Source organism: Ipomoea triloba, chromosome 4 (assembly GCF_003576645.1).
Source record: "Ipomoea triloba cultivar NCNSP0323 chromosome 4, ASM357664v1".
NCBI classification, from domain to species: Eukaryota; Viridiplantae; Streptophyta; class Magnoliopsida; order Solanales; family Convolvulaceae; genus Ipomoea; species Ipomoea triloba.
The window spans coordinates 24,300,231-24,325,199 of record NC_044919.1 but is presented as its reverse complement, the minus strand read 5'-3'; the positions used below and the strand labels follow the sequence as shown (position 1 = coordinate 24,325,199).

At 33.9% G+C, this 24,969-nt stretch overlaps 4 protein-coding genes across 4 annotated transcripts; 1 reads left to right on the top strand and 3 right to left on the bottom strand.

Annotated features, from left to right (window-relative positions):
* Positions 1 to 4,081: 4,081 nt before the first annotated feature.
* On the top strand, positions 4,082 to 4,854 carry LOC116016035 (GEM-like protein 4). Its single transcript, XM_031256201.1, has one exon. The coding sequence runs from the start codon at positions 4,180 to 4,182 to the stop codon at positions 4,852 to 4,854; it is 675 nt and encodes a 224-aa protein (XP_031112061.1). The 5' UTR covers positions 4,082 to 4,179.
* A 1,936-nt stretch (positions 4,855 to 6,790) lies between these two features.
* On the bottom strand, positions 6,791 to 7,654 carry LOC116017337 (GEM-like protein 4). Its single transcript, XM_031257898.1, has one exon. It carries the CDS (start codon positions 7,555 to 7,557, stop codon positions 6,940 to 6,942), a length of 618 nt encoding a protein of 205 aa, XP_031113758.1. The 5' UTR covers positions 7,558 to 7,654; the 3' UTR covers positions 6,791 to 6,939.
* Positions 7,655 to 10,424: 2,770 nt separating this feature from the next.
* On the bottom strand, positions 10,425 to 11,269 carry LOC116017569 (GEM-like protein 4). The gene is made up of 2 exons (XM_031258177.1): positions 10,566 to 11,269; positions 10,425 to 10,524 (listed from the first exon to the last, which is right to left on the bottom strand). Exons 1-2 carry the CDS (start codon positions 11,145 to 11,147, stop codon positions 10,462 to 10,464), a joined length of 645 nt encoding a protein of 214 aa, XP_031114037.1. The 5' UTR covers positions 11,148 to 11,269; the 3' UTR covers positions 10,425 to 10,461.
* Positions 11,270 to 22,884: 11,615 nt separating this feature from the next.
* On the bottom strand, positions 22,885 to 23,669 carry LOC116017737 (GEM-like protein 4). Its single transcript, XM_031258365.1, has one exon. The coding sequence runs from the start codon at positions 23,564 to 23,566 to the stop codon at positions 22,946 to 22,948; it is 621 nt and encodes a 206-aa protein (XP_031114225.1). The 5' UTR covers positions 23,567 to 23,669; the 3' UTR covers positions 22,885 to 22,945.
* Between the last annotated feature and the right edge of the window lie 1,300 nt (positions 23,670 to 24,969).

The window sequence follows — 24,969 nt, the reverse complement described above, 5'->3', positions numbered from 1 at the left end:
TTGATCTATATTTGATCAAGCTCAGATCTAACCGCATGATCGCACCTGAGACCTCTCTCACGCCCGAACCCGTCTATATATATATATATATATATATATATATATATNAACACACCACAATTTTAAGAAACACACCACAGTGCATATTTGTGTGGTGTGTTTCTTAACATTGAGTGGTGTATTTCGTAACATTGAGTGGTGTAAACCGCACGGCCGCACGTAAGGGCACGGCCACACCTGAACATGACTCTATATATATATATATATACATATATATATATATATATACATATATATATATATATATATACATATATATATATATAAAATGACTGAATTGAACATTAAGGAAACTTACTTGGCATACAATGCATAGAACATTACTAAAAAGTTAATTATTTAAAATATTAAGTATACTCAAATATTCATTTTTGTTATCTCTTACTATTTCATTAGTTATTATTTAGTAAATTTAGAAACTAAATGGAAAAAAAAAAGGATATTGGTGCTCTTCTTCCCTATTTTTATATTTAATTTTTTGTATAAGTTAATTTTATTTTTGGTCTTAAATTTATAGGTAACAGTTAATTTTTAGTCCTTTTTTTATTATAACATCCTTATTTGGTCCTAGTATTATTGTGGTATGATCATTTTTAATTTTTCATTAATAAATTTATTGAAATGTCATTAAATACAAAAACATTTCAATCTCTTTTTATACAAACTAAGTTGAATCGCTATATTTTTTATGTTTATTTAAAAAAAATCATAATTGAAGACCGAAATGTCATTGTATTTTACGATAGATATTTAAATTGTTTTGTGGATAAAAGATAAAAATGATCATGTCAAAATAATACTAGAACCAAAAGTGGATGTTCTGATAAAAAAAAAGGCTTAAAGTGGACTGTCACCCACAAATGTAGGACCAAAAATAGAATTAACTCCTCTTTGTATATATAAATCTTGGAATTAAACAAAAACCTTCATAGCAAACACCACTCACACAATAAAAAAGATTAGTCTACGAACTGAAATTTCTTGAAAATGTACTCAAGGTTTTTTTTTTTTGAATACTACTGACTCTATTACAATGCAGTATCTGTTCATAACTACTTTCTCAACCTCCCCACTGAGGGGCGAACCCACCACCTCCCATAACTACTTTCTCAACCTATTGAAGCACAAGAATCAGTATTGCCCCTGAGGGGCGAACCCACCACCTCCCATAACTACTTTCTCAACCTATTGAAGCACAAGAATCAGTATTGCCCCTGAGGCTCGAACCCACCACCTCCCATATACAGGGAAGGCTTTGATGCCACTGGACTACAAGGTCCTTGGCGAAAATGTACTCAAGGTATTTATTGAAAACTCGATCATTTACATGTTTTCGTTTTTGTCATATGCAGTCTATGTGATTCTGACTTTTGTTATTTGTTTGTGCCTATGTAAACTTTGAAAATTCTGGCCATGTTTGGTAAATAATTAGTCTATCAGCCAACTTTGGCTTATTTGACCACTATTAGTTGTTTGGTTAATAAGCTTTTTGTAACTCCAAAATGCTAAAATTCAAAAGGCTCCTCAAAGCATCATTTTCAGTTAGCTTTTTGAGAAAAGAAATTATATCAAATAGCTATCAGCTAACAGCTAATTTATCAAACAACTTTCTACAATCAGCTAATATTATCAACAAATCATACCTTCTAACCCAAATAGTCAATCGAATCAGCTAACAGCCATTTACCAAACAGGGCCTCTATCTTTTGCTTTTGTTTTTATCTAGAGTATATATACTGATTTCAAGTGTGTCTGCAGTCTACAAGGAAGGCCACTGTTGGCGCCGTGCTTATCTCTCCAGGTGGTGCTTTCGCTGCTGCTTTCAACAGCCCCTTGCAAGGACTGCTTCTCCCCACTGATGACCGAATCATTGGCATGTAAAGAGGTACTTTCATGGATTAAAGATCGTGGCTTGACGTCTGTGGACCTTTGCACTGATTGTTCCAGTCTTCAACGCTTGCTCTCATCAGAACATAACACTCTTTATTCATATGTTGCTTTTTCTGTTAATGCCTCGAAGGCTATAATGTCAACTTTTGAACACTGTTTGGTGAGTACGGTTTCTAGATCTGCGAATCTAACTGCTCACTCTCTTGCTTCTTTTGCCTTTTCACAGGCCAACGCTTTGTTCTGCGATTCTATCCCGCCCGACTCTATTGCGTCTTTGATTTAATATATTGCTATTTGGTTGGTTTTCAAAAAAGATTAAATTTATGTGTCTGTCATATATTGTGCTTTGGTGTGGGACCGTTCTTAAATTAATTTTCTAAATTATTAATATATATATATCTTAATTGCATAATAAATTTCAAGAAGATGAAGAGAAAAATAAAGAAAAGATGTCAGCTGCAACTTGTTGAGCATTTTGATTTGGTAAAGAAAGTCATGCTATGGTTTAATTAGGTCTTAAAGGATAACTTCAAAGACTTGAGAAAATTCTTTTTCAAGTAGAAATATGTTAAGCAATGCATCTTCATCAAGTGTTTCGCGTGAAAAATAATCAAGAAATTTTATTTTAAAAAGTTTTTATTTGAATTGTGTTGTATTTGTTACAACATATAATTGTAATATAATATTGTAAAATTTTGTTTCTAAATTGATTATTGTAATATAAAATTGTAAAATGAATATTGTAATATAATACAACATACAAAGTAATTATCTGTTATCACTTTTTTTTGTCACTGCTAAACATTTTTGAGTTAATAGAAATTCTTATAATAAGTACAATTATTGTGACTAAAGTGTTGTCACAATAAAATGATTAATTGCAACGATTTTAATTGTTACTAGATCATTTTTTTGTAATAACATATTTGGTCATAGAATGTTAATTTAATTTATTGTGGCCTCTATTGTTATCAGTCAAATAATACTTTTAGTGTAAGTAAACCTTGTCACAAAAATCTTGAGTAATTATGACAACTTTTCAAAAGTCGTCAGTATTACAATAGTGACAACAGGTGACGACTTCAAAAATTGGTCACTAATGAAATTGGTGACAAAAAATCGATAATTTTGGTGACAACTTGTGATGTCACTAAATGTGAAATTTCTTGTAGCGATCATTTGGCTGCCTTGTACATCTGTTGGTGTACCCATCAACGACTAAGCTAAGGTCTGCCGGAAGATTGATTCCTACATAAAAGAATAGAGTAATTTCAACATTGGTGATTTGAAAGAAAAATATTTGCAGATAAGAGTTTAAGTTCCTAAAATAAATCTGATAACCATCATCAAAATCTATACAACAATTATTCCTAATAATATATGCAATTTGAATTTGTAACAAAAAGGCCTTCTCATATGCAAAGGTGTAAGTCAAATGTCAAAATGAGCTCCGAAAGCTTGAGGAGATTAAGAAGTGCTGGATCCTATCATACAATTCTAGTTAATCCACAAATTAAAGGTTCAAATCAGACAACTGAGTCGGCTGGCGACCTCAAATCTTTTTGTAGACAAGCTAAGGGTGATGTGATTTGGAAGGGTGGTCAAATTTGTGCCTTTACACCTCCTCAAATATGAGATAAGTAATGTTATATTATACTTGAAAATCTTTTGAGCTTAAAATAAAGAGTTACAATATTCATCTGTCAAAAACAACTGAGCTGACCGGCGGGCTCGATCTCAACTTTTTCTAGACAAGCCATGTTGATTTGAGGTCATAAATTTCTGCCTTTACACATCAAACATGATAAAAGTAAGAATTGCATATGGGCATTCAAATACCAGGTTCTTGTGAATAGCATGTGGGAAGTTTCCCTAGCTAGCTAGATTGCCCATTACATGAATCAAAGATGAGTCATCATATCATCAATCCTACTACCAATTCAAAATGCTAAATAATTAATTTTAAAAAGAAAAGCACATACGCTATCTCTTTCTGAAAGGAACTTGTACATCTCATCTCATAACCTTTGTGGGTCATGATAATCAAAATCTGACTCATCCAACTGAAACTTAAGATCCACCAACCGCCCACTTGACCTATATATACATATATTCCTCATGGAAGAATTAGTTGTGTACCAGAATACATTTCATTCCATTCTACTCATCACCATTTAGCAAAGATAACTTCTTGTTATCATTGGGATCAAATACAAAAATAAGTTAGAGATGAAGCAAAATCCCATTAACAACTGGGCAGTTTTACTGAATCAGAGCTCAACAAAATGGGCACTTCCTGATTCTGCACCCACCAAATGCCATCTGAATCCCCCTTCAAAAGTAAGAAATGGTGCAGTGAGATTAAGACCCAAGATAACAGACACTGTGAAGGGAAAGCTGATCCTTGGGGCAAAACTTCTCCAAGCAGGTGGCGTTCAAAAGGTGTTCAAGAAAAATTTCAGTGTTAAAGAAGGGGAAAAGCTGTTGAAGGCATCTCAATGTTATTTATCAACAACATCTGGTCCAATGCCTGGCCTACTCTTTGTTTCTACTCATAAACTTGCCTTCCTTAGTGATAGATCAATCAAAATCCTTTCTTCATCTGAAAAGTCCATGAGAATGCATTATAAGGTATCGATCCCAATTGCAAACATTAAGAGAGCAAATGAAAGTGAGAATTTGAAGAATCCATCAGAGAAGTACATACAAGTAGTCACAGAAGATCATTTTGAGTTCTGGTTTATGTGGTTCCTACACCATCAAAGAACCTTGAAATATCTCCAGAATGTAATTTTTCAAGCTCAGTATCTTTGGAAGTATATATTCTTTAGAATCAAGCATAAAAATATAATTGTAAAATGTGAGCTACTGTATATAAGATTTACTGATTTTTTAAGAAGTTGAAATTTTCCAAGTATCCACATCAAACTAACCTGTCTAATCCTGTACTGTGACACTAACACAAAAGAACAATATGATCCAGACGATGAGACCCCCAAGCCAAAGTTTCCCAAGACATTAACTGCTGTAGTTTTGAGCGAGTTTGACCTGGTTTAGTTTTCAGATTTGTTTGGTCGGTGATGTGGCATTGGTAGGTTGATGATAAGATTATACATTCAACTGTAGACGATAAGGCGATCATGTTAGATGTAAGATTTCTCATCCATATATATAAGCACAGGTAATTGGCTAATTGCGTAATTCTCATATGAATAGGATTATATATATATATATATATATATATAATTATATATATATATATGTGTGTGTGGAAGGGTTATAGCTTCCTGCGCGTTGACGCACCACAAGCATTAAAATGACTCAGTACACAAATCATGCACTTAAAGTTTTGAAATGGGCGCCTTAAGTATACAAACCATGCACCTTAGGCACACGAACAAAACACCTTAAGAACACAAACCACTCACCTAAAGTTTTAAAATGGTGCACCTTTAAATTTCAACAACCAGCGCACTATAAGGCCTGTTTGGTTGGATGTAGTTTGGGGGGAATTGCAATACACTGAATTTCCAAACTACAGTGTTTGGTTGGAAGGAATTGCAATTCCCTCCAAATGATGAATTGCAATTCATGGTATAAAGACAATTTTGCCCTTCCTCCCATACCCGTCTTTTTTTTTTTTTTTTTTGAAAGAATTATTATTATTATTATTAATTTAAAAGAATTATTATTATTATTATTATTATTATTATTATTTGAAAGAATTATTATTATTATTATTAATTTAAAAGAATTATTATTATTATTATTATTATTATTATTATTATTTGAAAGAATTATTATTATTATTATTATTTGAATGAATTATTATTATTATTATTATTATTATTATTATTATTACTACTACTACTACTACTACTATTACTACAACATCTACCACAACATAAGGGTATTTTAGTCATTTTGTCGCTTCTTACATTTCAATTCCCTGTACTCCTATTTCTGCATACCAAACACTGTAATTTCAATTCCTACTTTATTCATTGAATTGCAATTCCACCGAATTACAATTCTTTTCCCCCCTAATTCCTTCCTTCCTCCCAACGAAACGCCTGTAAGTATACAAATTACGCACCTTAAGAAGTAAAACAATGCACCTTAAAGAAGAAAAATCGCACATCTAAAGCTTTAGTTGACGCACCTTAAGTTTCAACGTTGATGCACTTAAGCACACAAATCACCAACCTTAAGAAGGAAAACCTCGTATTTAAAGCAATTGCACCTAGAAAGCTAACTGCCCGAGAACCCAATTTTATATATATATATATATATATATATATATATATATATATATATATATATATANTATATATATATATATATATATATATATATATATATCCTAATCATATGAGAACCACTCCCCATGTGAAAATTTGTGGATAAATTTAAATCATTAATCTGTAAGATTTGATGCATAAGAAATTAACTAACAAATGAGCGGGATTGTTTTTCATAAATATTAAAAAATTAAAAATGAGCAAGTCATTTTTATAAATATTATAAAGTTTTGTTTATTTTCAACTATTAGATTTACTTAGATTAATGATTTGAAGTTATCGGCACCTTACCCAGAAAATGATTTTCACCAGGTTATGGAACTATTGAAAACTCATAGGTTTTTGTAATAGGTGAATTGAAGTCAAAACATTTATTTTAAATAATACAATAGAAAACTGTTTTTCAACGGCGATTTGTTTATAACCGACATGATATCATAGAGGTGAAATCCTATTTCTGTAATAGTAATACAACATCAAAATATTATTTAAATAAAAATTTCTGATGCAATGTGAAATACTAAATTAATTATTTACTATATAAATTTTCAATAATAGGCAGATTTCAAGAACTTCAAAAATCAGTCAATCATATATACAGGGTTTTTACTTTGCTCTATTACAACTTTGCCCACACTTTACAAGCTAATAAGTAAACTTTTATGCCTGATTCTAAAGAATAATATCTCTAAAGATACTTAGATTGAGAAATTGCATTCTGGAGATATTTCAAGGTTCTTTGGTGATGTAGGAACCACATAAACCAGAACTCAAAATGATCTTCTGTGATTACTTGTATGTACTTGTCTGATGGATTCTCCAAATTCTCACTTTCATTTGCGCTCTTAATTTTTGTAATTGGGATTGATACCTTATAATGCATTCTCATGGACTTTCCTGTTGAAGAAAGGATTTTGATTGATCTATCACTAAGGAAGGCAAGTTTATGAGTAGAAACAAAGAGTAGGCCAGGCATTGGACCAGATGTTGTTGATAAATAACATTGAGACGCCTTCAACAGCTTTTCCCCTTCTTTAGCACCGAATTTCTTGTTGAACACCTTTTCGACGCCACCTGCTTGGAGAAGTTTTGCCCCAAGGATCAGCTTGCCCTTCACAGTGTCTGTTATCTTTGGCCTTAATCTCACTGCACCATTTCTTAGTTTTGAACTGGAAGAGTGATGGCATTGGGTGGCAGAAGAATCAGGAAGTGCCAGTTTTTTTGAGCTCTGATTCAATAAAACTGCCCAGTAGTTTATAGGAACTGGGCTCTCCCCAAATCTTGATTTGATCTGATTTTGCTTCATCTCTAATTTCTGTTGTTTATATTGGCCTGACTAGGATAACAAGGAATTATCTTTGCTAAAGGGTGTATGTATGTGTAGACTCCAAAGAACTGTTAGTTTTCTGGTATACTAGAACTGATTCTTCTATTAGTAATTATAATGTGTATATATAGGTTAAGTTGGCAGTTGGTGGATCTTAAGTTTTTGTTGGATGAGTCAGATTTTGATCATCATGACCCAAAAAGTTTAAAAGATAAGGTTCATTAAGTCCATTGTAGAAAAGATACCACTGCACACTTGGTCTGCTATTTGTATTTTTTTATTTTTTTATATATAAAGTAATTTTCTAAAAGAATGTTGTGAATATTAGCATGGTAGTACTTAATTCCAGATCAGAGATGGTCAGCAAATATAAGAAATTATGTTGGCCCATGTGTCAAAAAGTAGTTTGATTGGTCTAAAGAAATAGGTAGGAGGAGGCCGGATGTGATGATATGATGACTAATCATCTTTTCTGTGGTGAGTGCATGCATCATGTGTGTGTTACTGCAACCTTTAGAGCATCACTACCAATAGATTTTGGGTGGTTTATGTCAAAAGAGATGTCATTGTGTCAAGAGAGAGAATATGAGAGATAGTGAGTAGAGATCATCTGCTAAACAAGGTCCATGAAATAGTATTTTCTGACATTATAATTTACTGTTATGCGCGTTATGCGCACAGCAGCCCATGCGGCCAGCGCGTGCACTGCACGCTCAGGCGCGCCTTATAACATTATTTTTTTTTTAAATTTGATTTGTTTTAAAATTTCCCCACTCCTATTTTCTCTTTATTAATCACACTTACAAAAACTCCTAAAAAAACACAAAAAAAAAACTCCATTGATAAGGATGCTCTTAGTGTGTTTATGATCTTATCTACTTTTCGTGCCACATCTTTGTTCTATGGGTTGGCGGAAGCCCACAAAGAATCAAATCCATCAATTGATGAGTTGGTAGATTGTTGACAGATGTTGGTAAAGCCGTAAAAGGCTAAGTTCTACTCATGCCCTCATGAAAACGTAATGGCAGTCTATAAGAAAAATAAAGTTGTACCTTCATTACTAGTTATAGTTTTAGGCATAGTGGTAAGCACTTGATTCTAATAAAGATGTATCATAGCTTTTGGAATAGTGGTAAGCACTTATCTTAACAAAGTAATATCAGAGCTAGGTTACGCGTTTGAGTCAGAGCCCAACAAAAGCAAAAATTGTGCAGTTAAGAGTAACAGGTGTCGGAGGAAAATTATTGGCAGGGGACCAATAAAGGGTCAAGTTACACCTTCATTATTAATTATAACTTTTGACATAATGGCAAACATTTGATTCTAAGACCACGTAAATGATTCAATGGTCAAGGAAAACTTCCCACGTGCTACTCAAAATGCAAGTTGGGAAGAACCCTGTTTTTGAATGCTTATCTGCAACTCTCGTGCATCATCCAAGCATTACTTTCGTCATCTTTGATGTGTAAAGGCACAAATTTATGATCACCCTTACAAATCGCATCAACCCTGTCTTGAAAAAGCCGTGAGGCCGCCACCCGGCTCGGTTGTTTTTGACAGACCACTGTAACTTTTTAATGGTCAACTAACATCACCTTTCATCTCCAACTTCAATTCAGTTGCGTAATCAAAGAATTCTGGTAGCACAGTGTTGTTTCTAGGGCTGTTAGCGAACAGAGCTTTCGACAAACTACTCGTGTTCGAACTCGGTAAGCGTTCGTTTATGTTCATTTATTAAGGTAAACGAACATTAACAAACAAAATTTAGAGTTCGGTTAATAAACGAACAGAGTCTGAACAGTGGTAAGCTCGTTTGCTAAGTGTTCGCGAACAAGCTCGTTTGTGTTCGTTTAGTAGTGTTCGTGAACAAGCTCGTTTGTGTTCATTTAGTAGTGTTCGCGAACAAGCTCGTTTAATGTTCGTTTAATAATGTTCGCGAACATGTTTATATATATATATATATATATATATATATATATATATATATATATATATATATATATATATATAAGATGTTAATGCAGATTATTTATTGTTCGCGAACAAATGTGTTCATGAACATGTGCAGGTGTTTGGTTATTAAGTGTTCACGAACGTGTTCATGAACGTAAATGAACGTGTTTGTTAACGTTTGCGAACACGTTTGTGAACGTGTTCGTTAACGTTAACGAACACGTTCGTGAACACGAACGCTTAACAAACGAACACGAATAGGATTTTCAAAAACCTTAACAAACGAACACGAACACGAACACGAACATCCCAAAATCCTTAACAAACGAACACGGACAACCTCCGTTCGTTTATGTTCGGTTCGTTAATAGCCCTAGTTGTTTCTGAGTTTTAATACTGACCTTGTTACAATGTAGTATATGTCTATACATACTCTTAACTTATTGAAGCATAAAGAGTCAATGTCCCCAATTATGTCATTTAACCACAAAATGTTTGGCGAGTAAATACTTCTATTTAATCATGAAGTATTGGGAAAATTTTAAGGAATAAAAAGAGAGTTTTCGTGTGAGAGGAAAAATCAGATCGAATTTTGAAGTTCCAACAATCATTCAAAACATTCTGCCTATTTGTAAGAGAAATGGAAATAATTAGTACTAATGACAAAACATCATATCATAGATTCGCGCAACCTGTTTTGTTACTGCGCAACAAAGGTTTCTAATAATGTGTTTGAGCAATATATAACACGGGTTCGCGTAAAACCTCTGCTTCACCCTCAATTTTGGCATAGAGGTTTGGCTGATAATTTAATCACCTTAATCCATTATTCTCCTAATCTCCTATTTCAAATTTAAAATAATATTCATAACTCAAATAAAACCAAAATATTATTTAAATAACACATTTTTAAGAAGTTCAAAAAATCATTCAATTATATATACATGCTTTGCCCACATTTAACAAGCTAAGTATATTATTATACAGAAATATTTCTAAGAATACTGAGCTTGAGAAATTGCATTTTGGAGATATTTTAAGGTTCTTTGATGATGTGGGAACCACATAAACCAGAACTCAAAATGATCTTCTGTGACTACTTGTATGTACTTCTCTGATGGATTCTTCAAATTCTCACTTTCATTTGCTCTCTTAATTTTTGTAATTGGGATTGACACCTTATAATGCATTCTCATGGACTTTCCAGTTGAAGAAGGGATTTTGATTGATCTCTCACTAAGAAAGGCAAGTTTGTGAGTAGAAACAAAGAGTAGGCCAGGCATTGGACCAGATGTTGTTGATAAATAACATTGAGATGCCTTCAACAGCTTTTCCCCTTCTTTAGCACCGAATTTCTTCTTGAACACTTTTTCGACGCCACCTGCTTGGAGAAGTTTTGCCCCAAGAATCAGCTTGCCCTTCAGAGTGTCTGTTATCTTTGGCCTTAATCTCACTGCACCATTTCTTACTTTTGAACTGGAAGACAGATGGCATTGGGTGGCAGAACTAGGAAGTGCCTGTTTTGTTGAGCTCTGATGATTCAATAAAACTGCCCAGTAGTTGATGGGAACTTGCAGGTTGTCTCCAATTCTTGATTTCATCTGATTTTGCTTCATATCTAACTTACTTTTGTTCTTTTGTTTTTGCAAGCTAAGGATAACTAGAAATTATCTTTGCTAATAAAGCCTAAAGGGTGAGTAGAATTGAATGAACTGATTTCTGGTATACAACTAATTCTTCCATAAATAATGTCTATATATAGGTTACAAGTAGTGGCCTGGGTAGTTGGATGAGTCGGATATTGATCATCATGACCCAGAAAGGTTACAAGATGAGATGAGATTTTTAATTAAGTAGTCCCTTTCAGCGTATCTGCTTTTAATTTCATTTTGGATTGGTAGTAGAGGAGAAGGATTTGATGATATGATGACTCATCTTTGATTCATGTAATGGACAGTCTAGCTAGCTAGCTAGGGAAACTTCCCACATGCTACATACTCACAAGAACCTGGTATTTGAATGCCCATATATATGCAATTCTTACTTTTATCATGTTTGAGGTGTAAAGGCAGAAATTTATGACCTTACATAAACATGGCTTGTCTAGAAAAAGTTGATAGGGCGCCAGTCGGCTGGATTGTTTTTTTTTTTTTTTTTTTTTTTTTTTTTTTTTTTAAACCAAAGAAGATTGCATTAACTCAAGTCCAAAGAAAGGGTGTTACAAATGATAGGGCGCTTGTCGGCTGGATTGTTTTTGACATATGAATATTGTAACTCTTTTAAGCTCATAAGATTTTCACGTATAAACGGTATAATATATACTAGTTTTTCACGGGCATTACATAAATGATTAATATTTGTATTGAAATAATTAATTCAAAATATATTAATGTAGGATTAAATAGGAGAAATTTATTATAGTTGACATTCAAATTAAAGTTTAATTTGCATTTTTAAAAAATAATTATCTAAATACTTATTGTAGTTGATATGGTGTTAGGGGTGGATACTACTTTTGGTTGGAATTACTCAAAATTTTGTTAATTCGCTTTGGAATAGGTTTGTGATTGTCTTGGTCTGCATATTGCTTGTCAGTGTCTCATTTGCAATTGGGTTACTACTGGTGCTAATTTGTAAAAGGCAAAAGCTTGTGTGAGACCGTCTCACCATGAGACGGGTCGGGTTGGGTCGGATCAAGATGCAAACGTAACACTTATATGCACAAATGTCATACTTATATGCTCAAATGTAATACTAATTAGGAATAAAATTTTTGTTACTTATAAGGGTAAATGTAATACTTTTAAGGGAAAATACAATACTTTTACATTTCGATTTAAAAGTATTACATTTTTCCTCAAAAGTATTATATTTGCCCTTATAAGTAAGGGGCACTTGTCAACATTATTTATTATGAAAAATTTATTAGCTTTTCTTTTATAAGTAGCAAAAATTCTATTCTTGATTAGTGTTATATTTGAGCATATAAGTATGATATTTGCACATATAAGTATGACATTTGCATGGTGCTTTGACCTGACCCGACCCGACTCACGAATAAAGATCCATGAGACGGTCTCACACAAGTGTGACCCTTTGTAAAAAGAACAAATTTGGTGTAATTAGTTTTGTTACATTAAAGAAATAGGATGTTGATTCCCTAGCTTACTCCTCATTTTCTAGACATTGATCATCCTAATTACTTGTTGCTTTACTTTCACTTGTTACTTTGATAGTGCTCTTTGTTTATTATTATATTGAGACTTAGCTTTCTACAGCTGATGAATGTCTTTAACCAATGCTTTTTCCTTGCACATTTTGGTACTTTTTGCTTGTTACTCATCATATTATGGAGTCATTTTGGTCACTTATGGAAGTATTGCTTGTGTTAGGTTATTTGATATAGAAATGATGTTTTGAAGCAATTTGATCAAGTTTTTGGTGTCGCCTTAACACAAGAGCATTTTTGGATGATCAAAGTAATGACGTTTGGGACATTGGATGTTTTGAGATGGACCATGGCGTGACTTGCAGCCAAGGAGAGCACCGAAGCAATCAAAGACCTATTCGGCGAGCCACGGTGTGTTCGCACTCGAGGAAACCACGCAAATTAATCTGCCTGGTGACCACGGCCGTGGCCACGCTCGTGGCAACCAGGTAGAGTTTCTGCCTGGTGGCCACGGGTGTGGCCACGCTCATGGCCATGCCCGTGGCCACAAGGCAGACTTGCCCTGTAATCTGGCCACGGCCGTGGCTGGCCCCCTGCAACATTTTGACAGCGTGTTTTGGTCATTTAAAAGCTTATTTTCCCACCCTAAAAGACATCTCTCATTTTATCTTCATTTCCTAGCTAGGGTTTGTTTAGAATAGCATATAATAGAGTAGAAAACTAGTTTCCATTCACTTCCAAGCATCAAGAACATAGCAAAGGTTGAATTCAAAAGCTCAATAGAGAAGTTTTTCTTATCTATTTCTTCCTTTGATTTCTCTTTATGCTTTCATTTACTTTTTTTTATGTTTTGCATCTATTGTTATATTATGAGTAGCTAAACCATTTGGGACTAGGATTTGGTTTGATTTCTTGCTATTGATGCCTAAATAAGTTGTATTGCATAAAGGGGATTATTCGGGTGTTCTAGGGTTAGTTGTGTGATTTGGATTTGTGATGACTTTGTGTATAATTGTTGGATCTCTTTTATATGCATGTTTTGGAGTGTGTTTGTTGCTACGAGAGTAGAGCTTGTACACTAGCCACACGTTCACACACTTAATGCCCAATACGAGAGTATTTCGGGTATTAAGGAGTATTTATGCTTTGTGTTCTTGTTTAGGCAACTTTAGGATGGATTGTCACGAGAGTGGAGTTCATAGTGAGGCTGCAAGTCCAAATAGCTACGAGAGTGGTATTTGGACATTTTTGTGCATCTCACTTACCCTATGCATTGTTTTAATCCCCTAATCCTAAGTAGAATAATTGGCATCTTAACTTGAATCAACCAAGTCCCGGTCATTGTTTAATTTGTCATTTGCTAAACCATATCAACTAAACTCCTTAACGATAGGCCTAGCTTCTATAAGAATAGTTTTAGCTTGTGCTTAACTCCACATTACATCAATTCCTAACATTACAAGAGCCATCTCCAGTGGAATGATATCTAAACTCTATACTGTGATTTGATAATTGATGGACCCGTGAAAAAGTCCTTGTCAACAACTTTTACGCACGTGTTTTTAGCCGTGCATTGCTTAATTCCCATTCGCTATCCTTAGAGAACGACATCTCGAGGGTTGGGGGAAACTTCACCTTTCTCAACATACTTTCCTTCCCACACATACTACGATTATCAAAATTTCTTGGTTTTGATTTCATTATATCAAAATTTATTTATATTAAATTTATTACAAGTATTAATTAATAAAATTAATTATATCTTAGTATAAATATTAATTAATATAAAGTTTATTTATAAAATTAAAATCTAGTTATGTGTGTGTGTGTGTATGTATATATAGTATGTGTATATATATAAAGATACATGTTATTTGTTAAAAAGGTTTAATGTGACAATTAAGATCGTTGTAATTAATCATTTTATTGTGACAATACTTTAGTCACAATAATTGTACTTATAAGAATTGTTAGTAACTCAAAAATGGGTATCAGTGACGAAAAAAGTGATAACAGATAATTACTTTGTATGTTTATTATATTACAATATTCATTTTATAATATTCTATTACAATATTCAATTTAGAAACAAAATTTTACAATATTATATTACAATTATATGTTGTAATAAATACAACATAATTCAAATAAAAACTTTTTAAAATAATTTTTTTTATTATTCTTCACGTGAAACACTTGATGAAGATGCATTAATTAGCATATTTTTACTTGAAAAAGAATTTTCTCAAGTCTTTGAAGTTATCCCTTTAGACTTAAACCACGTGCATGATTTTCTTTACCAAATCAAAATTCTCAACAAGTTGCAGCTGAAATCTTTTCTTTATTTTTCTCTTCATCTTCTTGAAATTTATTATGCAAGATATATATTAATAATTTAGTAAATTAATTTAGTAACGGTCTCACACCAAAGCACACTATATGAGTATATGACTGACATAAATTTAATCTAAACACAAATAATATATAAACTAAATATATACACACACTTGAAATCAGATATATACTCTATATCAAAATCAAAAGCAAAAGATCGAATTTTCAAAGTTTACATAGGCACAAACAAATAACAAAAGTCAAAATCACATAGACTGCATATGACAAAAAACGAAAACATGTAAATAAGTTTGGCAAAAACTTGTGCGAGACCGTCTCACCATGAGACATGTCGGGTTGGGTCGGGTCATGATGCAAATGTAACACTTATATGCACAAATGTCATACTTATATGCTCAAATGTAATACTAATCATGAAATTTTTTTTTTTTACTCATAAGTGTAAATGTAATACTTTTAAGGGAAAATACAATACTTTTACATTTCGATTTAAAAGTATTATATTTTCCACTGTTTGGTGGTGGTTGTAGTGGCTGTGGTTGTGGTTGGTGGGGGTGTTGTTGATGTTGAAGTGTTGAAGATGGGAATAACTGGGCTATAGGTTATTAGGTTTATGGTGTGGTTGCTGAGTTGGAAGCTGGAAGCTAATAAATAATTAGGCAGTAGGTTATTTATTTTGAGTTAGTTTGGTTTATCGTGTCAATAAGTCTTGAAAGTTTATTATTGTATATTTCTCTTGTTTAAGTTAATTTAATATGAGGTTAGTATCATATTTGGAGTGGTGCCAAGGTGTGAGAGTTGGAGGCAGCCCTTGTACAGGGGTGTTGCAGTGATGGGCAGCACAGGTGCCAGGGGTGGTGTGGACCTGGCATATGTCGCGGCTATTATGGAAGGCCGGCGACTGAAGAATGGTTCATGAGGAACCAGTTTGTGTGCACGCAACAAGAAAACGGGAAAACGCTGGTGGTAGGCAGCGGTTATAAGGGTTTATGGAATGAGAGGCTGGTGCGCTGCGGTGTTAAGCAGCGGTGAAATGGGTGTGGGGTGTGAGAGGCAGGTGCACTGTGGTTGTGGTGTTTGGCCTGGTTTGTAGCTTTGTGGAAGCTTTGTTGGTGCGGACAAGGTGCATTGTGGATTGACTTGGCACAACATGGTTCGAAGATTCAAGACTTATAGTTCTAGATTTGGAGTCTTATGGTTCATGTGACACATATGTAACAAGTTGGGCATGTTGAAATCTATGCTCCAACTTGAGGGGGGGGGGGTGTTAGAGATATAAGGGTTAGTTGTGATATCTACTCTTAGCCCTAGGTTTTAGTGTTAGTAACTTGTGGCTAGGGTTAGTTCTACACTAGTATATATAGCTCTACTCTCTTGTACATTTATACACAGAACATATATACGAATACTTAGTTTTGCTATTCTATTGTTTAACAGCTATGAAGGTTTTTGTTTAATTCCAAGGTTTAATTTATATATACAAAGAAAATTAATTCCATTTTTTGTCATAGATTTGTGGGTGACAGTTAGAGTTGTCAAAACGGGCCAGCTCGTATTGGTTTGATCCGAAAACCGGCGGGGCCGTTTTTTCATGGGTTGAGATTTGCCCAATCCAACCCGTGTAGGACGGGCTGATGAGCAAATTTTTTTTAATTAATATTGTTAAAATTATTTTATTATGTATAAACTAGGAATCGCGAACGCCTAACCTCTACGTCAACAACTAACCCCATTTGACCATTTCCAATCAAGCACATTAAAAGTATTATTTGATTGATAACAATAGAGGTCACAGTAAAATGATTAATATAATTGCAATGATTTTAATTGTCACTATATCATTTTTTTTGTAATAACATATTTTGTCACAGAATGCTAATTTAATTTATTGTGACCTCTATTGTTATCCATCAAATACACAGTAATACTTTTAGTGTAAGTAAACCTTGAGTAATTACGACAACCTTTCAAAAGTCGTCAGTATTACAATAGTGACAACAAGTGACGACTTCAAAAATAAAAATCAATAGTTTTGGTGACAAGTTGTGCTGTCACTAAATGTGACATTTCTTGTAGCGATCATTTGGCTGCCTTGTACATCTGTTGGTGTACCCACCTACGACCAAGGTTTGCCGGAAGACTAACTCCTACTTTTTTTTTTAGTACTACTGACTCGTTTAAAATGTAGTGTCTGTTCATAACAAATTTCTCAACCTACTAAAGTACAAAGACTGACTCCTACTTAGAAGAATAGAGTAATTTCAACACTAGCAGTTTGAAAGAAAAATATTTACAGATCAGAGTTTAAGTTCCTAAAATACATTTGATAACCATCATCAAAATCTATACAACAATTATTCCTAATAATATATGCAATTTGAATTTGTAACATGAAGGCCTTCTCATATGCAGAGGTGTAAGTCAAATGTCAAAATGAGCTCCAAAAGCTTGAGGAGATTAAGAAGTGCTGGATCCTATCATAGAATTCTGTTTAATCCACAAAATTAAAGGTCCAAATCAGACAACTGAGTCGGTTGGCGGCCTCAAATCTTTTTGTAGACAAGCTAAGGTTGATGTGATTTGGAAGGGTGGTCAAATTTGTGCCTTTACACATCCTCAAATATGAGGTAAGTAATGTTATATTATACCTGAAAATCTTATGAGCTTAAAAACAGTTACAATATTCATCTATCAAAAACAACTGAGCTGACCGGCATCCTCTCAACTTTTTCTAGACAAGCAATGTTGATTTGAGGTCATAAATTTCTGCCTTCGAGGCGGCGCCGGGGTTGTTCGGCTTGCCGCCGAGTCTCGCGGCGCAGCTGGTCGGAGTTGGTGGGCCCTCCACCGGGGAGTGCGGGTTTCTCGGAGATTATATGCACACATTTACTCTCTCTCTCTACTGGGTGAAAACTCCGTTGATTTACTTGTTTGCTGAAAGAAGATAATCAATTCTTTGTATAAGCATTACAGTATATGTAGGTTTTGTTTTAATTTGTGTTTGATTTTGGTTTAAGAACTGTGGATGAAGAGTATTTGCAGAAATCGCACAGCTCGACAATGACGGCCAGGTAACGAGTCGTTGGGACTCAGCTATTAATTCCTATTTGTTTTATGTTTGGAATCGTTGAGTCGTCTCGCTGATTGTTCTAATAACACGTTGTTATGAAGAAAAAGGAAAGGAAAGTAAAAAAAAATGCCAGGTAAGGCTACACGTCATCTAGGCAACCGGCAAGGAAGGGAGTGTACCGGCTATTTGGTAAGATTGCAAGGATTTTACTTGTTGAGGAATGTAATTTCACTTTTTTTTAGTTCGATGGCCCAATTGCATTTTCAGGTTTCGTTCAGTGGCTAATTTGACCCTTATTCCAAAAAAAATTTAGCACTAATTACAAAACATCATAAATTCGCGCAACCTGTTTTGTTACTGCACAACAAAGGACGTAAAACCTCTGCTTCACCCTCAATTTTGGCATAGAGGTTTGGCTGATAATTTAATCACCTTAATCCATTATTCTCCTAATTAATCTCCTATTTGAACTCAATCTTCTTTACATGTCTACCAAGAATTTAGGGGGCGTTTGGTTCAGGGTATCTTACATTACATAAGTAATCTGAGTCTGGTAATGTTATATTACCTTGTTTGGTTCAGGTTATGAGATTACCTGGTAATGTTATATTACCTCAAAGCTGATGTGGCGGTAATGTTTCAAGGTAACGCGATTATCCCCTTTTTTTTTTAGGTAATCTTAGATTACTTTGAATTATTCCAACTTTGCACTTGCTAACTAATCTTTATATAATAATAATAATAATAATAATAATAATAATAAATAGAGTTAATTCCAATTTTGGTCCTAGATTTATAGGTGAAAGTCCACTTTTAGTCTTTTTTTTTATTAGAATGTCCACTTTTGGTCCTAGTATTATTGATACATTACCATTTTTGGTCCTTTATCAACAAAACAGTTTAAATATCGTTAAATACAAGAACGTTTTGGCCTTCAATTATTGATGTTTTTTAAAAAATAAACATAAAAAAGATAACGATTCAACATACTTTGTATAAAAAAGATTAAAATGTCTTTGTATTTAACGATATTTTAATGATTTTGTTGATAGTGGACTAAAAATGGTCATGTCACAATAATCCTAGGACCAAAGTGGACATTCTAATAAAAAAAGGACTAAAAGTGGATTTTTACCTATAAATCTAAGACCAAAATTGGAATTAACTCATAATAATAACAACAACAACAACTACTAACAACAACGTATATAAAATAAATATATATTTATATAATCGAATATACATGTGTATATATTTATATATTTATTTTTTTAATATTAAGCATCGATATATTCATTCATATAAATTAATAAATACATACATTGAAGACACAAACACATATATATAAGGGAAAATCGCACTTTTGGTCCCTCAAATGTTGTCCGATCTGCAATGTGGTCCCTCTAAGTCAATTTTAGTTAATTGGGTCCCTAATAGTCTTAAATTTTAGTCAATGTAGTCCTCCGGTCAAATTTCTCACTAACTAGTGTTAAAACCATGGGCAATTTAGTAATTTCGCAACATCCACCCAATTTTACCCTAATTTCTTCTGTTCAGTCGGACGACTCCGTGGGAAATTGGACCTGGGTGGAGTCGAACGACCCCGTCCCTCTCGTCGGCATGCAGAGCAGTGGCAAGGTTCAACGGACGGCGTCGGCAGGCATAACAGCCGCGAAACTCTGGTCTTCGGCCTTCCATATTCAACGCAGCAACCACCATTATACAGATTGGAGATTTCACTGCCACATGAACTAATTTTACTCAACAGGGCGCCACTAATGCACTTTGCCTTTGGACTCAAATATTGGAAAAATGCTTCTGATGGGTTCCTTCATCCGATGCCTAAACCCACGTGTTCAATGAGCAATCCGGCCGATCGGAATATAAAGAAGAGAAATTCGAGTTGGCCATTAACCTGAGTAGTTTAACATCGGGACTGGAAGGCCAGAGGAAGAACACGGCGACCGTTTAGAAGTCAACGGTGCAGATTTCTGATTGATTGAATACTTGTATGCAGAGAACCAAAGCCCGTTCTTTCTTTCCCCTCTAATTTTTTGCTTTCTCCTTTGGTTTGTGAGAGGGTTTTTCGCAGTTCACATTCCTCTATGTTTTCCTTCTTTCTGTAAATTCCTCTTCTTTTATTTATTTACTTTTCGCAGTTTGTCAGATAGAGTCACATGGAATTGGAAAACATGATCGCTTTGGTTTCACGTATTGGCCGGCATTTGCAGCGTTATGACAACGGTCATCGTCAAGTCGTCGGGTATTTCTTCTCTTCGTTCCCCATAAACTAAACAAGTAACTGGGAGTTTGTTGGTTTGTAATTATGCTGTTTGACTTGTTAAAGTATGGTGATTGAACTTTGGGGTCTAATTTTTACTTCCTAGTTCCAGATTAATGGCATAGTTGAAGATGGGATGAGGGTGAAGGTAAGGTGGTAAAACAATGATGTATTGGGGTTGTTGGGGTTCCAATGGCAGGGGTGGTATATAAAAAACTGCGTCGGAGAAGAAGGCGATTGGCTGTCGGATTTCTTTGCTCGTCGGAGACTGAATGAGACCGACGACAGGGATGAAGAAGACGGGCATGGATGGGAGAAATTCAGGTGGGTTGCGAAATTACTAAATTGCCCATGGTTTTAACACTAGTTAGTGAGAAATCTGACCGGAGGACTACATTGACTAAAATTTAAGACTATTAGGGACCCAATTAACTAAAATTGACTTAGAGGGACCACATTGCAGATCAGGCAACATTTGAGGGACCAAAAGTGCGATTTTCCCTATATATAAATAAGTAAACAAATAATATATATATATATATATATATATATATATATATATATATATATATATATGTATATATTTATATTATTGAGGACATTAAAGTAAATTGATCCATAAAACTTAAAATATAACCCTTAACTAATAAACAAAGTAATATTATATTTCACAATCCAAACCAAACCCATAAGGTAATCTTACATTCTCCCAATCTCACATTACCTTCCTGAAGGTAATCCTATTACCTGAGTTATACCACTGACTATTCTTGTTAGTTACTGTGTGGTCTACAATTTTATCTAGACTTTTTATGATCCTTGGGAATTGGGACTATATATTTTCATGTCTTTACTTAATGGGCTCTCTTGGGAGTCTTTAAAGGCGTATCTCTGGTTGTGTTTGTTGCTATTGCTGGTGTTCCATCTTGTTATTGCTTATCTAAACTAATTGGGCAACCTTGTTTTCTTCCTCTTATCTGGTAGATAAGTTCAATGACTTTAATTTTTTTTTTAGAACTAGGAGGCCAAAGAATTCCTATTTGCGTTTTTTTTTTGGGTGCAACAGAGGGACCAAGGTCCCTAGAAATTTCTATTTGGGTTGAAATGTTTATGTCTCAGTTTTGGTGCAATTCCGAGTTCGTCTGTTATCATATTTGAAAGTCCAATGCGCCCGAAAACCCTAAACCGTACCCTATCCTGGAAACTCTTTTGGTGACTTTCGAAACGGGCTCAAAACACATGGAAGCCTTCTACTTAGGTTGAAATTAATGTCCATAGCTCAGTTATGGTGCAATTCCGAGTTCACGAGTTTTTGCCAAAAATTTGACAAAAGGGGTGATTAGTGCCTAAAATAGTATGGATCACACTTGTGTGAGACCGTCTCACAGATCCTTATTCGTGAGACGAGTCGGGTCGGGTCAAAGCACCATGCAAATGTCATACTTATATGTGCAAATCTCACGCTTATATGCTCAAATATAACACTAATAAAAAATACAATTTTTGTTACTTATCAGAGAAAAAGTAATACATTTTTCATAATAAGTAATGTTGACAAGTACCTCTCACTTATAAGGGCAAATATAATACTTTTGAGGAAAAATGTAATACTTTTAAATCGAAATGTAAAAGTATTGTATTTTTCCTTAAAAGTATTACATTTACCCTAATAAGTAACTAAAATTTTATTCTTGATTAGTATCATAGGTGCAGCTTGACCCGACCCATAGGGAGACGGTCTCACACAAGTTTTTGCCAAATAGTTGTCTAAAATTTGTGACAAAAACATTATCCCAATCTTACCTAGTGGACACAATATACGAAAATCAGTCAAAGAAGGGAACAAGAATAAATCCTCACAAAGTAAGCTACAGTGTTTGGTTAGGTTCGAACCGAATCGTGATCATCCGTACATATAAGTAATAATTTGTTGGAGAAGAAAAATAAATGAAATAATTATTTTTAAGGGTAAAAATGTCAATTTAATATTTCAGGAGAAAAAACTGCCACTTTAATAACACAGGGGGAAAGTGCTATATGCACTAACATAAGGGGAAAAGTGTCATTTTCCCGAATTAATATTACTTCTCTTCTTTTATCTTCCAGGTTAAATAATATACTGTATTAAATAAATACAATTAAAACAACAAAATCACAAGTGGCACAAAGTGACTCCCTTAAATGGGAAGTCATCGGTTTGAGCTCCAGTGAGAGCAGTATTGACTTTTTGTGATTCAGTATGTTGAAGAATTAGTTAACCACAACATAACAAACTCTTATACTCACTCTTTGAAAATAAATTGAAAGACTAGCAGATCAATAAATAATAAAATTTCTATCAAATTTAAAATAATATTAATAACTCAAATAAAACCAAAATATTATTTAAATAATTGGTAGACTCTGAAATATTAAATTGACTACTTAACATATAATAAAATTTCCAACAGACACAATTTTTAAGAAGTTCAAAAATCATTCAATCATATATACAGGCTTTGTCCACATTTTACAAGTATATTATTATACAGAAATATTTCTAAGAATAATGAGCCTGAGAAATTACATTTTGGAGATATTTTAAGGTTCTTTGATGACGTGGGAACCACATAAACCAGAACTCAAAATGATCTTCTGTGACTACTTGTATGTACTTCTCTGATGGATTCTTCAAATTCTCACTTTCATTTGCTCTCTTAATTCTTGAAATTGGGATTGACACCTTATAATGCATTCTCATGGACTTTCCAGTTGAAGAAGGGATTTTGATTGATCTCTCACTAAGGAAAGCAAGTTTGTGAGTAGAAACAAAGAGTAGGCCAGGCATTGGACCAGATGTTGTTGATAAATAACATTGAGACGCCTTCAAAAGCTTTTCCCCTTCTTTAGCACCGAATTTCTTCTTGAACACTTTTTCCATGCCACCTGCTTGGAGAAGTTTTGCCCCAAGAATCAGCTTGCCCTTCAGAGTGTCTGTTATCTTTGGCCTTAATCTCACTGCACCATTTCTTAATTTTGAACTCGAAGACAGATGGCATTGGGTGGCAGAATTAGGAAGTGCCTGTTTTGTTGAGCTCTGATGATTCAATAAAACTGCCCAGTAGTTGATGGGAACTTGCAGGTTGTCCCCAATTCTTGATTTCATCTGATTTTGCTTCATCTCTAACTTAATTACTTTTGTTCTTTTGTTTTTGCAGCTAAGGATAACTAGAAATTATCTTTGCTAATAAAGCCTAAAGGGTGAGTAGAATGGAATGAACTGATTTCTGGTATACAACTGATTCTTCCATAAATAATGTCTATATATAGGTTATAAGTACTGGCCTGGGTAGTTGGATGAGTCGGATATTGATCATCATGACCCAGAAAGGTTACAAGATGAGATGAGATTTTTAATTAAGTATGCCCTTTCAGCGTATCTGCTTTTCATTTTGGATTGGTAGTAGGAGGAGAAGGATTTGATGATATGATGACTCATCTTTGATTCATGTAATGGGCAGTCTAGCTGGCTAGGGAAACTTCCCACATGCTACTCGCAAGAACCTGGTATTTGAATGCCCATATGCAATTCTTACTTTTATCATGTTTGAGGTGTAAAGGCATAAATTTATGACCTTACATAAACATGGCTTGTCTAGAAAAAGTTGATAGGGCGCCAGTCCGCTGGATTGTTTTTGACAGATGAATATTGTAACTCTTTTAAGCTCATAAGATTTTCACGTATAATATATACTAATTTTTCGAGGGCATTGCATAAATGATTAATATTTGTATTGAAATAATTAATTCAAAATATAGTAATGTAAGTTAAATAGGAGAAATTCATTATAGTTGACATTAAAATTAAAGTTTAATTTGCATTTTTAAAAAATAATTATCTAAATACTTATTGTAATTGATATGGTATTAGGTGGTGAATACTACTTTTGGTTGAAATTACTCAATGTTTTGTTAATTCGCTTTGGGGTAGGTTTGTGATTGTCTTGGTCTTCATATTGCTTGTCAGTGTCTCATGTGCAATTGGGTTACTGGTGCTAATTTGCAAAAAGAACAAATTTGGTCTAATTAGTTTTGTTACATTAAAGAAATAGATGCATATATAGAATTCCTAAGTTGATTCCTACCTTACTCATTTTTAGACATTGATCATCCTAATTACTTGTTGCTTTACTTTCACTTGTTACTTTGATAATGCTCTTTGTTTAATTAGTATTATATTGAGACCTAGCTTTCTACAACTTTTACGCACTTGTTTTTAGCCGCGCATTGCTCAATTCCCATTCGCCATCCTTAGAGAACGACATCCCGGGAGATTGGGGGAAACTTCACCTTTCTCAACATACTTTCCTTCCCACACATACTACGATTATCAAAATTTCTTGGTTTTGATTTCATTAAGTCTCTCTATATATGCTAGTGATGTTGTGTTTGGCGAGATCTACACCTCTTATGTACAATTTCCTTTTGGAAAGTTTTACATGTCGAATGGGTTTTCGTTTAAGGAAATTAAATAGAGTGTGCATTCCTAATTGTTCTATACGTCTGAGTCTGATCTCTGATCAC